Genomic DNA, 15,581 nt, shown 5'->3' with positions numbered 1-15,581 from the left:
CCACTGGGAGGTAGAACACTCCCTACACTCACCAAACTTATTATTTCTATCACACCGCTGGCACCTACAATAAGGACAAAGGGTGTGAGGGACCGTATCGAGCGCCGACATAAACGTGCCACAAGGGCGGTCGGGTAAACCAGGACACTTTCGCATGATAGCAGAGGCCAACTTCAAACACAACTGTAAAAGGAAAAGCAAAAAGCATTAAATGGCTGTCAGAAAGGCGAGGGTGAAAGCGGACACGTCCGACTACCACCCGAGCCGAGAGCAAGGTGAGTTCAAGCACAGGTGTGTGAGGGGGGGGTAGCAAGCTACCCTCCCTAATCCCCGCTAACTAGCGGTGGGGTAGTAAACCCTCGTTAAAATTCTAATGGCTCGTCATTTCAGCTACGCCAAACGTAATAACCCCTATTAAATAGCGTGGTTTGTATGTCAGTTACGGAACAAATACAAATTTGATATGAATGAGCTTCAAAAATAAGTTACAAGAATGTGACTAAAATCAAATATTAAATATTATACTTACACCAGAGCATGAGAGAAGAAGAGGCTCTTCACCTGGCAAAATATCAATTTGCATGACAAATTCTGTGTGCCCTAGACAAAATGATTCAATGTTGTAAGCATTAGGATAGTGAGATATCCGGATCTTCTCATCCCTGTCGCAAGTTATCACGTACTTTTGATCTTTCGTCACAGCCTGGAAGAGAAAGTCAATATCAATAACAGATCAATATCTATAAAATTATTCAAGTGATCTGATAAATGATAAAGAGTATAAATTATTTTTCTATTAAGGATTTGTACAATAAGGAACTAATAGAAAGTCTTACAAAACAAAGAGATCCCGAGGAAGCGACACCAAAAGTCCGCATACACACCCGTATAAGGAAGCATCAACAAAGTGGCTGAGATAAAACCCAACAAGGTTATTGAATGAATGTGTGTCGCTACCTAGAAATCCCAAACAGACAAATATAATACTCAATTTGGGAGCATGGATCACCAGAAGCCATAACTATCAGGATACTGAAGCCATATCCTTGTAAAAACTGGGGGAGCCATATTTTTCCCCACACAAACACAAAAAAAAAAAACATAGAGCTACGAAAAACACGTCCGAACGTTCACAGGTGCTAACAAGGAATGATGGGAGAAGGATAGGTGGTGGTGGTGGTGGTGGTGGTGGTGGTGGTGGTGGTGGTGGTGGTGGTGGTGGTGGTGGTGGTGGTGGTGGTGGGGGGGGGGGGGGCAGTAGCTGTAGTGAACGACACCTCGTAGTAACAGGCGATTTTGAGGAGAGAGAAGTCTAATTGGAAAGGGATCTCTGGTAGTGGTATCACTCGCCCCAGTTTTAATACCGACACCCTTTAGGGGTGAGCAAGCTGGATATATTCCTAGCATTCCATGCAACTTTTTTCTCTGGTATATTTAGCAGTATTTATACCTTTGAAATGGTGCTTTAAGGAACATTTCACGGAGCGACACAGGTTGAGCCAAGAAATAGATTTTTCCTTCGTAAAAATTTTTATTTTGATAATAAAATAAATTTTTGAATATACTTACCCGGTGATTATATAGCTGCAACTCTGTTGCCCGACAGACAACTCTACGGTAAAAACTCGCCAGCGATCGCTACACAGGTTGCGGGTGTGCCCAACAGCGCCATCTGTCGTCCAGATACCCAGTACTCAATGTAAACAAAGACTCAATTTTCTCCTCGTCCCACTGCGTCTCTATTGGGGAGGAAGGGAGGGTCCTTTAATTTATAATCACCGGGTAAGTATATTAAAAAATTTATTTTATTATCAAAATAACATTTTTCAATATTTAACTTAGCCGGTGATTATATAGCTGATTCACACCCAGGGGGGTGGGTAGAGACCAGCAATATATGTTTACACTTTTATGAGCTAAAAGTTTTTATTTCATTTTAGAAGTTATCAAAATAACAAAAACAAAATAAATAGGTACCTGGTAAGGAAGTCGACTTGAACAATTTCTCTGCCTTTTAAGTACGTCTTCCTTACGGAGCCTCGCGATCCTCTTAGGATGCTGATCGACCCCTAGGATCTGAAGTATCAAGGGTTGCAACCCATACAACAGGACCTCATCAAAACCCCTAATCTAGGCGCTCTCAAGAAATGACTTTGACCACCCGCCAAATCAACCAGGATGCGAAAGGCTTCTTAGCCTTCCGGACAACCCAAAAAACAACAATAAAAACATTTCAAGAGAAAGATTAAAAGGGTATGGAATTAGGGAATTGTAGTGGTTGAGCCCTCACCCACTACTGCACTCGCTGCTACGAATGGTCCCAGTGTGTAGCAGTTCTTGTAAAGAGACTGGACATCTTTCAAGTAAAATGACGCGAACACTGACTTGCTTCTCCAATAGGTTGCGTCCATTATACTTTGCAGAGATATATTTTGCTTAAAGGCCACGGAAGTTGTTACAGCTCTAACTTCGTGCGTCTTCACCTTAAGCAAAGTTCGGTCTTCCTCACTCAGATGTGAATGAGCTTCTCGTATTAACAATCTGATAAAGTCTGACCAAGCATTCTTTGACAAAGGCAAGGATGGTTTCTTAACTGAACACCATAAAGCTTCAGATTGGCCTTGTAAAGGTTTAGTACGCTTTAAATAGAACTTAAGAGCTCTAACAGGGCATAAGACTCTTTCTAGTTCATTGCCTACGATCTCCGATAAGCTGGGGATATCGAAAGATTTAGGCCAAGGCCGAGAAGGCAGCTCATTTTTGGCTAGAAAACCAAGTTGTAGCGAACAAGAGGCTTTTTCTGACGAAAATCCTATGTTCTTGCTGAAGGCATGAATCTCACTGACTCTTTTAGCCGAGGCTAAGCATACCAGGAAAAGAGTCTTAAGAGTGAGATCTTTCAGGGAGGCTGATTGTAACGGCTCCAACCTGTCTGACATGAAGAATCTTAGTACCACGTCTAAATTCCATCCAGGGGTAGCCAAACGACGCTCCTTGGTGGTCTCAAAAGACTTAAGGAGGTCTTGCAGATCTTTATGTTTGGAAAGATCTAAGCCTCTATGCCGGAAGACCGATGCCAACATGCTTCTGTAGCCCTTGATAGTGGGAGCTGAAAGGGATCGTCCTTTTCTCAGGTATAAGAGAAAAACAGCTATTTGAGCTACAGAGGTACTGGTCGAGGATACAGAAACTGACTTGCACCAGTCTCGGAAGACTTCCTACTTCGATTGGTAGACTCTAATGGAAGAAGCTCTCCTTGCTCTAGCAATCGCACTGGCTGCTTCCTTCGAAAAGCCTCTAGCTCTCGAGAGTCTTTCGATAGTCTGAAGGCAGTCAGACGAAGAGCGTGGAGGCTTTGGAGTACCTTCTTTACGTGTGGCTGACGTAGAAGGTCTACCCTTAGAGGAAGACTACTGGGAACGTCTACTAACCATCGAAGTATCTCGGTGAACCATTCTCTCGCGGGCCAGAGGGAAGCAACTAACGTCAACCTTGTCCCTTCGTGAGAGGCGAACTTCTGCAGTACCTTGTTGACAATCTTGAACGGTGGGAATGCGTAGAGATCCAGATGTGACCAATCTAGGAGGAAAGCATCTATATGTATTGCTGCTGGGTCCGGGATTGGAGAGCAATAGATTGGAAGCCTCTTGGTCAGCGAGGTTGCAAAGAGATCTATGGATGGCTTTACCCCAAGTGGCCCAAAGTCTCTTGCACACATCCTTGTGGAGGGTCCATTCGGTTGGAATTACTTGCCCTTTCCGACTGAGACAATCTGCTATGACGTTCAAGTCGCCTTGGATGAACCTCGTTACTAGGGAGATGTCTTGACCTTTTGACCAGATGAGCAGGTCCCTTGTGATCTCGTACAACGTCAGTGAGTGGGTACCTCCTTGTTTGGAGATGTACGCCAAGGCCGTGGTGATGTCCGAGTTAACTTCCACCACTTTGCCTCGAAGGAGAGACTTGAAGCTTTTCAAGGCCAGATGTACTGCCAACAGCTCCTTGCAGTTGATATGCATGCTCCTCTGACTCGAGTTCCACAGTCCTGAGCATTCCCAACCGTCTAGTGTCGCGCCCCAGCCCACGTCCGATGCGTCCGAGAAGAGAACGTGGTTGGGAGTCTGAACAGCCAGGGGAAGACCCTCTCTTAGGTTGATATTGTCCTTCCACCAAGTCACACAAGACTTTATCTTTTCGGAAACCGGGATCGAGACCGCTTCTAGCGTCTTGTCCTTTTTCCAGTGAAAAGCTAGATGGTATTGAAGAGGACGGAGGTGTAGTCTTCTTAGTGACACAAATTGTTCCACGGATGACAGCGTCCCTACCAGACTCATCCACAGCCTGACTGAGCAGCGTTCCTTTTTCAGCATCTTCTGGATGGATAGCAGGGCTTGATCTATTCTGGGGGCTGATCGTCTTGTTGTTCAGCAACGTCCTCATCAGAGGGTTCCTCATCCGAAAACTGATGAGGAAACGGCAACGGAGTGGGCAACGCCTGGCTCGCTGAGTCCGGTCGCACTGGTGGATGCGTGACGGAGCCGGACGCAACATCATGGAACTGCTGCACAGTCTGTGAACTGTCAACAACCATGGGTGCGCGAGGAAGCACAGCGTCAACCCGAGACTGTCTAGACCGTCTGGGTTGTGCAGTCAACACCCTACCGGGTTGCTGAGGTTGACGCACTGCGTCAAAACAAGTCACCTCTGCTGGTTGTTGAACGTCCTGAACGTCAACAACCACCTCCGAGCGTCGCTTAACGTCAACGTGCGGCTGGCAACCCACACTGGGTCGCATCGGTGGAGGAACCACCTCAACTGGCAGACGCGAGTAGGTTACCTCAGCGTCAACAGGGCGCACAACCGACCGGTTGGAAGGTTGTTGGCCAGAAGGTTCGGTAGCAACCCTCTCCGCATTAAAGTCCTCTATCAAGGACGCAAGCTTGGACTGCATGTCTTGCAGCAAAGCCCATTTAGGGTCTACGGGAGCAGGTGTGGCAACAGACGGGGTTAGCGACTGAGGTGGTACCGTTTACCATCCCTGAAAGCCTTGTTATGCATGACATAATTGTACAGCAAACTTCAAAGGCTCGAAAACAGCTGTGAAGTTGACCTGTAAACAACTTGGAGCGTTTCCTGGCCAGGCGCCAGGGAGAGTCTACGAGAATTGAGAAGTCTATCTGGGCAGAGGCATGAACTCCCAAGCCGAGAACTTCTCTCGTATCATATCAGACTCTCGCTCTATAAACCAGTTTAAAAGAAGGGAAAGCAAAGGCTGTATCCCCCAAACTCCTCCTGGTGAAAAACCAGTCGCCTAGCCAACGTAAAGCTCTCTAGGAGAGCGAGAGAGCACTAGCTTAAAAACAACGGCTTCGAAGTAGCTAGGCCTAGTGTAAGCACTGACGTTTAGGCGAACGAGGAGCAGCAGTTACAAAAAGATCCGGACAAAGATCCTTAAAAAAATCATCATGATTTAATTAAAGTCCATAGGAGGCTAAGCAGCTTTAGGCTCCTCTCCATCTGACAGAGTCCTCAAGGGAATATCAGTAGGAGGGGGAACAGCAACTTCCTCATCTACAGGAACCTTGTCCGATAAAAGCTGAGTCTCAAGCAAGGGAGAGACCTACCGTGGTGGCAATGCTTTACAAGCAGAGTCCACACTCACTGGTGCATTAGTAGCGGACCAGAACGCGACGTCATGTAACTGCTTGACAGTCTGTGAACTGTCAACAACTGAACTGTCAACCACAACAGGTGCGTGAGGACGCACAGCGTCCACTCGAGACTGCTTTGACTGCCTAGACTGAGCAGTCAAAACAACTCTAGAATGCGGAGGTTGACGCACAGCGTCAAAACAAGTCAACTCCGATTGTTAGTGAACGTCTTGAACGTCAACAGGAGCATCAGCAAGTGGCCTAACGTCCAAATGCGGCTGAAAAACCACACGAGACCGCATCGAGTGTGGTTCTAAACAACCTGACTGACGTGACTAAGCTACGCCAACGTCAACAGTAAGCACAAAGGAACGTTAGGTTGGCTGAAAGCCAGGATATCGATGAGATAAACGGCTAGACTCAACGGACTAATCGGCAGAATAGTCTTCCATAAGGGAGGCAAGCATATACTGCATGTCTTGCCATACAACCCATTAAGGATCAACGGAAATGGTTGTGGTAAGAGACGAGGGTAACGTCTGTGACCGCAACACTTTGCCTACAAAAAAAGACTTTCGGAGTCTGTGTTACGCTTTTGTTAGGCGGCGAGCAGTTATCCGATGACTGCATAGGGTCAGAGCTGTCCTAATGGTTGTAACCAGGACGCTGGACCTGTCCTGAAAGGACTGACTTTCGCTTAAGGGCTTCGAAACCTTGTGACAGGTTTCTTATGCGAAAAGCCTTCGGATGACGAGGAGAAACAACGTCTCTCTCGTCTTATGGTAGGGGAGATCTTGGTAAGATACACCCGATACCATAGAGGGAAAACGTCTGTTCGTTGGTCAAGGCCTCTCGAACCCATAAGTCGTTTGACATTACTTCTCCCCTGGGCTTGGGAGCATGCAAGAGGTCCCGGACTAGGTGAACGACAGGCACGAACAGACGAACCCTCGGACGCAACACTGTAACACTTTGCGCATATCACTTTATCACTTCGATTTTCTGTTTTGCACTTATTTCACTGAAATCGAAACTTTTACTGATTTCTACCTGAAACACGCAATTCTACCCTTCATTAAAAGGTAGTAATTGCGAAATCAGTTGTATAATGCAAGCTCATTAATACCAGCAAAAAACAGAAAACATATATAAAGATAAAAAAATCAGTGGCTGGGAAAGAGACTAAACACTAGTTCATATAACTACGTTTTCAATCTCTCACCGCACATAGCCTGGGGACGAGAATAAAAAACTAAAAACGTTTTATCCTTCCTCCCCGTACAGAGACTAGGGACGAGAGTAACTCGAGAACAACATTACCCGCTTGAACGGAACGTTTTCTCTCCTCTCTCTCCCTCCATCTCTATCTCTCTCTCTCTCTTTCTCTCTTGATTTCGCACCTAAGAGAAGAGCCCAATTATATTTCGTCAAAAAAACATGTTATTTGACTAAAGGAAAAAACTGAAAGGTTTTTCAAATAAAAAGTTCCTTTAAAATAGAATTTAAAACATTTAAGCTAAGAAAGAATGAACAAAACGTCAGAATCGATTTACTCTTACTGCAAAGTGAAACCGTGATACACTCTCTCTCTATCGTAACGATAGAGCGCATGTTGAACGTCCTGAACGTCAACAACTGCGTAGCATAAATAAACTAAACGTTAGTTCATCTTTGAAAACAGTACGAAGACTATCAAAGAAATTCTTTCATAAAATATTACTTTTAAAAAGTTTTAAATCCTTAGCTCTTTAAAAGATAATTACGATATAAAGGGCTCAACGTTGATTAACTTCGGTTTCCAAGTTAGGACCGCCTACTCTCAGGAAAGGTCTATATAAACAAAACATTAAAATTATTTTTATATGTTTATAATAAATGGAAAGTTAATCGAAGAGGCCTAATAAAGGCGGAGAGATATAAAATATATAGAGGAAAATCTATAACGTGATAAGATAATTACTAAAAGCCTAAACACACTTCCGTCTAAGGGAAGGGTCGGCCATTTAAAAGTGAAAGAAAGTCCATACTCTCTTTGTCACCATAATTAAATCTATCCAAAACGAGTTCAAGATTTAAGATGAAGATAAAACACCTGCATAGCAAAAGCTCAAAACTAGAATAAAGTACTTCACCAATTAGTTGTGAAAAAACTCCAGTTTAGCAACAGCGAGTAAGTACGTCTTGTCGATAGCTCGACAGAGAGAAAATTGAGTCTTTGTTTACATTGAGTACTGGGTATCTGGACGACAGATGGCGCTGTTGGGCACACCCGCAACCTGTGTAGCGATCGCTGGCGAGCTTTTACCGTAAAGTTATCTGTCGGGCAACAGAGTTGCAGCTATATAATCACCGGCTAAGTTAAATATTGAAAAATCCCTTTTATGTACAGTGGGCACTTTTACTTAATGCACTATTAGTTTCTTATTATGATCATTATTATTACTAGCTAAGCTACAATCCTAGTTGGAAATGCAGGATGTTATAATCCAAAGGGCTCCAACAGATCAATCTAAAAGAACCTTAAATCCAATGGATTAGAGAATTCTCTATATAAGACGAGAAAGAAGACCATAATATCAGATTTAATTGATCTTAAGATTGGGGAATTAAAGTCTTCTTTGGATCTGTCATTCTGTCCTAACAAAAAATTATTCGAAACTGCACAGGTATCATTATCAAAATGTCTAATGGGACATCTTTCCTTTGAAGCCAGAGTTTTAAGAAGTCTCATCCACATACACGCTTACAGATGACTTATCGTTTTGAACTGAGCCAATAACTTCAGTAACGATTAGGTTTTCACGGAAACGCCCAAAAAGGAAATGAACCTATTCTCATCCAAAAATATTAAATCCTCCAAGAAGGAGAAAGTACTGACTTCTTGAAGTTGGTCAGAATCCACAAATTTTCTACAGGTTGAGTAAAAATCATTGAAAGGCCTTAATCATATTCAGGGATGAGTCCAGCTCCCACCTATTAGCTTGATAAAAGAGAAATCTTATCACCAGAATCCGTAATCATCAGGAGACTGAAGCCATATCCTTGTAAAAACTGGGGGAGCCATATTTTTCCCCACATAAACTGAAGGAATTTCCTTGAATGCTACAGAATGAGAATGTTAAAGTAGGCAGCCATAAGATTGTTGGAGTACAATCAATTCTCCATCATTACACCTACTAGTACTGTGGAAGGAGTTTCCATCAAGAAACTGGTCACGAACAACAGATTATAAAAATCTGGGGACAGATCCCTAACTTCTGCCTTAACATATTTTTCTAGATGTTTAAAAAACTTCCTATGACAAAGTTTGTAATTTCAACAAGTAGTTGATGAAACTTGTAATATGAAATGGTACTGCTAATAAAAATGGAATGAGTATGAAGAAGTCTATGATATCCCTCCTTTAAAATTGAAACAACCCAAGGTTGCGGATGAAGACAATCCCAGTTTTGTTGTGATATTAATCTGCCTTCTAATGGAGTGCATCACCAGGATAACTATTGGCTTTTCCTACTATAGCCCTGAGACCTTCAAGGATAAAAGTTTCTTTTCCTGACTGAACAAAACTTCAAACATCTTGCATTACCATGACTCCTATGCAAAGCAGGAACAAAGGAAGAAGGCCCAATTGCATATAATGAACTAGAAGGATGTTCAGTACTGTAGTAAAGTTGACCCCAACGTATCAAGATGAGTCCTGCTAAATACTTGTTCGATAATTTCAGACATTTTCTTCAAATCTGAAATGTGATTTTTTTGTGTAAACCAGGTATTGATTTGACCAGTGACAAACCCAACTGTTCTTTGTTTGATGACTGTCTTAGATTACTTTCTTAAATTCTGGAATAAATATGGACGCTACTTTCAAAGATTAGGACGAAAATTTTTAGAGATTTTTTGGTGAATGTGGCAAATGCTCCAATAATTAGCAGGCCTATAAAATCAAACTCAATCTTTGACTAAATGTTAAACCTTGTTTAAAACAGATTAGTGACATTAAAAACCATAATTTTTTTCTCTAAGTTTAGTTCTTAAATAAATTATCCACTGAAAAAAATTAAATAACCTTCCAAACTTACCACATCCAGCAACATAGAAAGATGTCCTAGCAATACCTCAGATTCCACTTTGCTATCAGTTATCTTCTCTTCAGTACCATTACTATCAGCACACTCTGACATCTCTTTGACAGAGGAGTCCTCTTTCAAGGGGAAGTGGTACACATCACCAGTCTTATCTGTAATATTACATAAAAGAAGTCACATGATAGCCACATCTTCGGTACCATACTATATTTGGATCTAAATTCTATACTGAAAGGTGAAAGCTTTCTTTATATTTACCCTTTGAGCGCTAAACAATGTAATGTACGTTGGGTGAAAATTACTGTACTCCCTTTGATGACAAGTAATGTCATTTACGTCCTCTAATCATGTTATTTTTTTTTATTTACGTATATGAATATCTTCTCAGCTTGATGAGGGTCTCTGAATCCCTCGTCAGGCTGGGGGAAGAAAAGTCCCCATTCGTATTTTTTTCTTTTTTTCCTGCTACTGCTGCAAATTGGGGGAAATGCCTTGGTAGATGGAAACAAATTTAATCAAATATACAATAACAAATGTTGTAAAGTTTCACATTGTAAAATGTCCAAAAAATTGGCCCAGGGCTTGAAGGCCAAATCATCTTGTGAGGGGTTGTTGCTCAAAAGATTAATTAGAACAGATCCTTAAGAATAATTAATAAAATGCCTAACTCCAGTCAACCCAGCTAACATAATAACTTAAAGAAATATTCATAACACAGAAGTATAAAACTAAGGAGATACATATAAAACATCTTCTAACTTTACAGTCAAAGTTTAAAAATCAATGAGATACATACAAAACACCTAACTTTACAGTCAAAGTTTAAAAACCAATGAGATACATACAAAACACCTTCTAACTTTACAGTCAAAGATTAAAAACCAATACATTACCCATCAGCGACAAAAATAGAGAATTAGAAATAACTTATTTCCTGTTACTAAAATCCTGGAATCCTTAAAGTCAATGGCAAACAATCATTCAAATTAATCTGATTATTATACTATATGTCTTTTTGTTAACTTAAAAACTTTCCTAACTCCTTTCCTTTGGTGGTATATGCACCCATATTCACATAGCCCATCTTTGTAAAAGAGATGTCTAGCAACTAAATGACTTAATCATGGTTATGATAGCCTACTAACTCCTACATTTTCATTAACGTTAGATAAATAAATACAATTTTATCACAGGAGAAATCAGTCCACAATCATTTGTTCTCGAGAACCTTATACAAACATATGTTTATTAAGAAAACCATATTCAAGACGTAACTGTACTTATGGTAGGAGAGGATGGTATATGATATGCAACCCCATAAAGGGATTTTGACGAAGGAAAAATCTATTTCTGGGGAGAGACCTGTGGCGCCCGGCGAAAAGTCCTTCTTGTATACCTTTTCTGATAAAAACCTTCCAATTATACCAGAGAAAGATAAAAGCATGGAATGCTGAGGTTACAACCCTCGCGCGAGCACCTTTTGGGTGTCGTGTATAAAGCAAAGGCGCGTGAAATCCACTATTCACAGGTTGTCTTCCATTTAGTTAATTCCTTCGCCAAAGGGATGGGCCGATACAGAGGCCCTAGACACATCCCCATCGCCGCACCACCCACGCCACGACGCGATCGCCATCTGAACAACATCCTTCTGTATTGACCATGATGGCTTGGAAAGGAAAGGGTGGGATCGTGTAAAATAAGGGGAAGGGTTTCGCCGGGCGCCACAGGTCTCTCCCCAGAAATAGATTTTTCCTTCGTCAAAATCCCTTTTCTGGGTCGAACCTGTGGCGCCGGGCGAAAATGTACCAGAGAATGCCTTCCAAGCCCAACAATAACTACTAATTTAATAAGGGGAGAGAAACAACACCATGTAAAGAAAATCATATATAATTCAGGTAAGTAGGCATAAAATATAAACTAGCCACAGGGCATAGTGAGAGTAAGGATAAACAAACATGATAACAAGGAAACCTCTGAGTATCAGAGGAAAACATGCAACAAAACTGACATGGCTAAGAATATCCCAACTTAATAACAAGGGAAAACAATAATAGTTACAATCATATTAACCTAATATGTAATACACTTAGGGCTAACGAACCACCAAGGAAGCGGCGTCGTGGTGCGAGTGGCGGGTAGGAGGGAGAAGAGAAGAGATGGATGAAAGGAAGAACAAAAGATCAATGGGGAGAGATAAGGCTCCCAGCTGCAACCGTTGGATATTTAAGAGCCTGTAAGTTCTTTAGATAGTGGCGTTTGAAGACCATAGGAGATTTCCAACCCGTGTACTTCTTAAGGTTATCAAAGTCCATATTCTGGAAATAGTTGATGGAGGTAGCTATCGATCGGATATCATGAGCAAGGGGAAATGATCCCGGATTGGCTTGTTTAATGAAGTATAGGATCTGTTGCCTAATGCCACGTATGGAAATGGTACCTCCTTGTTCTCTGATAAATAAGGGGCCAGACGATCGGGTAGCAGTCCTGGCTAAAAAGGCCCTGAGAGTGGTGACCGGACATAGAGAAGTATCTTGGAGAAGAGGAATAATCTTCCAAGGGGACCACCTATTTTGGGGGTCCTCATTCTTAGCTAGGAACGCCCTGTCAGGTGAAAGAAGTACCTCACCTGAAGGGAGGAAATCCATGTTCTCTGAGTTTCGTGAGAGAGCTGCTAGTTCTGAGATTCTGGAACCCGAGGCCAAATCTGTTAGAAATAAAGTCTTCCTAAGAAGAGTGATATAAGAGCAGGATTCGTTGTCCGTATCGGAGGCCAGTTTGAGGACATCATTTAGAGACCAAGAGACCTTTTGAGGACGGACCGAAGGTCGAAGCCTAGCACATGCTTTTGGAATAGATGAGAAATAAGACTCCGCCAGGTTAATGTTAAACCCAACCAGGAAGACTTTCCTCAGAGCTGACTTAATGGTGGTTATAGTGCTAGCTGCTAGGCCTTTGTCAAAAATGGACCTAAAGAAGGAGATGGCTAAATTAGGAGTCATAACCGAATGGTCTGAAGTCCTTAAGAAATCCGCTAGTTTCTTAACCGCCGAATCATATTGGCGAATCGTTGAGTCCCTTTTGTCTGATTCTATAAAGAGGACATTATCTGGGTCGATGTTTGCGTCCCTACGTGCCGCAAACTTCATGAAATCCACAAAGTTAGGGTTTTGGCTATCCTTGAGGAATCTGACACAGTCCGTGTTTGGACCACCTGGGTCAGTTTGGGGAATGGGATCCGGAAGGGACGGAGTTTCAACTCGAGGAGGAGAGGAAACCAACTGCTCTTTGGCCAGTGAGGTGCCACTAAAGCTACTACCCCGTTGAAGGAGCGGAGTTTGTGCAAGACTTTCAGTAGAAGATTCACTGGAGGGAATAAGAAGATCTTCTGCCAATGGTTCCAATCCAGGGTTAATGCGTCCATGGCATAAGCCTGAGGGTCCAGGTTCGGTGTCACATAACACGGGAGTTTGTGATTGAGTCGGGTCGCGAATAGATCTACCTGGAGACCTGGAACCAGCCTGAGTATCCACCGGAAGGAGTGCATGTCCAGGGACCACTCCGATTCCAGTGGGCTCGTCCTGGATAATGCGTCTGCTATCACATTCTGGACTCCTGCTAGGTGAGTTGCTGACAGGAACCAGTCTTTGTCGGCTGCCAAGGTGAAGATAGTGACCAGGATCTGATTCAGGTTGGGTGATTTGGACCCCCCCCTGTTGAGGCAGTGGACTACGGCCGTGCTGTCCGAGACTACTCTGATGTGGGTCGACCTCGGAGGGGAGATTCTCTTCAGGGTCAAGAACACCGCCATGGCTTCGAGAACATTGATATGGAACTGTCTCATGGCGGGTGACCAAGAGCCCTGACACATCTGATGTTGGGAGTAACCCCCCCAACCACTCAGAGACGCGTCGGTATGAATTGTCACTTGTTGAGAGGGGAACTGTAGAGGAACCGACTTGGAGAGGTTCCTCCGATCGGACCATGGTTGTAGTCTCATTTTCAAGACAGAGGGGATCTTCGAGGTCTTGTCTCTTAAAGGTATTGTCGCCCTCTTTCTCCAAACTCGATTGATGTCTTTGAGTTTGGCTTTTAATAGGAGATCGGTCAGTGAGGCAAACTGGAGTAGGCCGAGGACTCGTTCTAAAGCTCTTCTGGACACCTGTTTGTGTCTGAGAAAGTTCCTGACCTTGGAAGCTATCTCCCTCACCTTCTTGGGAGGAAGGGAGAGCTTGTGCTTTGAGAGGTCCCAACGGATGCCTAACCATTCGAAGAGGCTTGATGGTTGTAGGCGGGACTTCCGGAGGTTGACTTGGAAGCCCAGTTTGGCGAGAAAATGGAGTACCTTCGACGTAGCTCTTTTGCATTCCTGGTGCGACTGGGCCCAAATGAGCCAATCGTCCAGATAGGCGACGATTTGTATCCCTTGGTGTCTGAGTTGCTCGAGCACCGTCTCCCCCAGTTTCGTGAATACCCTGGGGGCAATGCTGAGACCGAAGGGCATGACTTTGAATGCGAAGGCTCTCTTGCCGAGACGGAAGCCTAGATAAGGAGAGAAGTTTCGAGCTACTGGGACATGATAATAGGCGTCGGTAAGATCGATAGAGGTGGTGACGGCCCCACGGGGAAGTAAGGTCCGTACCTGAGAGATAGTCAGCATACGGAACTTGTCGCAAAGGATGTAAGAGTTGAGCTTCGACAAGTCCAGAACTACCCTCAACGCCGACGAGTCTTTCTTCGGGACTGTAAACAGGCGGCCTTGGAACTTCAGGGATCGAACCCGCTTGATTGCTCTCTTCTTGAGTAACTCCGCAGTGTACTCTTCCAGGATGGGAGTGGGTCTCTGGAAGAAGGTCACCGGTGGAGGAGGGGATCCCTGTGACCATTTCCAACCCAAGCCCCTTGATATTATGCTGTGAGCCCATGGACTGAAGGTCCAATGATCCCGGAAGTGATAAAGTCTCCCTCCTACCGGCATCACATCATTGGGAGGGAGTGAACTTAGGGCCCCTCCCTCCACGGGAACCCCTTGCTCTGGGCCCGCCGCGTTGGCGGAACTGTCCTCTACCTCTGGAACTCCCTCTTTGGTATCCACGAAAGGAACCGGAGGGTTCGTAGGCAGGGTTGTATGCAGGTGAGGACATCCAAGAGGGGTTGGGCTGTGTACCAGGGGGAGCAGCGAGGTAGACTACCTGCTGAGGAGGCGCCTGTTGTCGAGAAGTCGAGGCCGCGGAAGGCTGTGGGGACGAGGTACCCCGGGCCGCTTTGTAAGGACTAAACCTCAGCTTCTTCTTGAAGAATGTGTGTCTCTGGGGTTCGAACCTCTTTTTGGCTGAGAGACCCCACCTTACCTGCAAATTCTGGTTTGCCCTCGCTGCGTCCTGAAGAACCTTATCCACCTCGGTCTGAGGGAAGAGGGTCTTACCCCAGCAGGAGGAAGCTATCAGTCTGTTCGGCTCATGCCTGATGGTGGCCTCCGACAGAACGAAGTTCCTGCAACTAACCCGTGCTGACCAGAAGTCATGGAGATCTATTTGGTAGGATAGCAGCTGGTTCTTTGTGGCGACTCTGAACAGCGTTTCCTCTGGGTAAAGAGATGCAAGGGACTCCATGGAGGTGATGGATTGGAGGGACCTAGCAAGTCTAGTACGGGTCTCGAACTCAGTTTTGAGAAGACTCTCTATTAATCTGGGAAGCTTCTCAGAGAAAAGAGTAGAGGCACAGTCCGGGTCTAGTTTCCCCACCGTGAAGGTAGAGGCCGCAGCATCCCAGGCTGCCGAGGAACCCGGAATAAGCAAAGAGGTGGGGTCCGTCTCCTTGAGAGCCGGCATGGAAGAGCCTTCTTTGA

At 44.2% G+C, this 15,581-nt stretch overlaps 1 protein-coding gene across 2 annotated transcripts in view; it reads right to left on the bottom strand.

Moving 5' to 3' along the window:
- The window catches only part of wuho (tRNA (guanine-N(7)-)-methyltransferase non-catalytic subunit wuho), a 93,024-nt gene that overhangs the window by 31,743 nt on the left and 45,700 nt on the right, over nucleotides 1-15,581 (bottom strand). For both annotated transcript variants that reach the window (XM_068363975.1, XM_068363974.1), the window contains exons 5-6: nucleotides 9,731-9,888; nucleotides 530-703 (exon numbers count right to left, since the gene is read on the bottom strand). In XM_068363975.1, the coding sequence (XP_068220076.1) occupies nucleotides 530-703; nucleotides 9,731-9,888 (332 nt within the window). The remainder of the gene's footprint in view (nucleotides 1-529; nucleotides 704-9,730; nucleotides 9,889-15,581) is intronic.

The sequence above is a fragment of the Palaemon carinicauda genome, chromosome 40 (assembly GCF_036898095.1).
Source record: "Palaemon carinicauda isolate YSFRI2023 chromosome 40, ASM3689809v2, whole genome shotgun sequence".
Classification (NCBI taxonomy): domain Eukaryota; kingdom Metazoa; phylum Arthropoda; class Malacostraca; order Decapoda; family Palaemonidae; genus Palaemon; species Palaemon carinicauda.
Note: the sequence above shows the minus strand (reverse complement) of the source record. Positions and strands in the feature narration are given on the sequence as shown.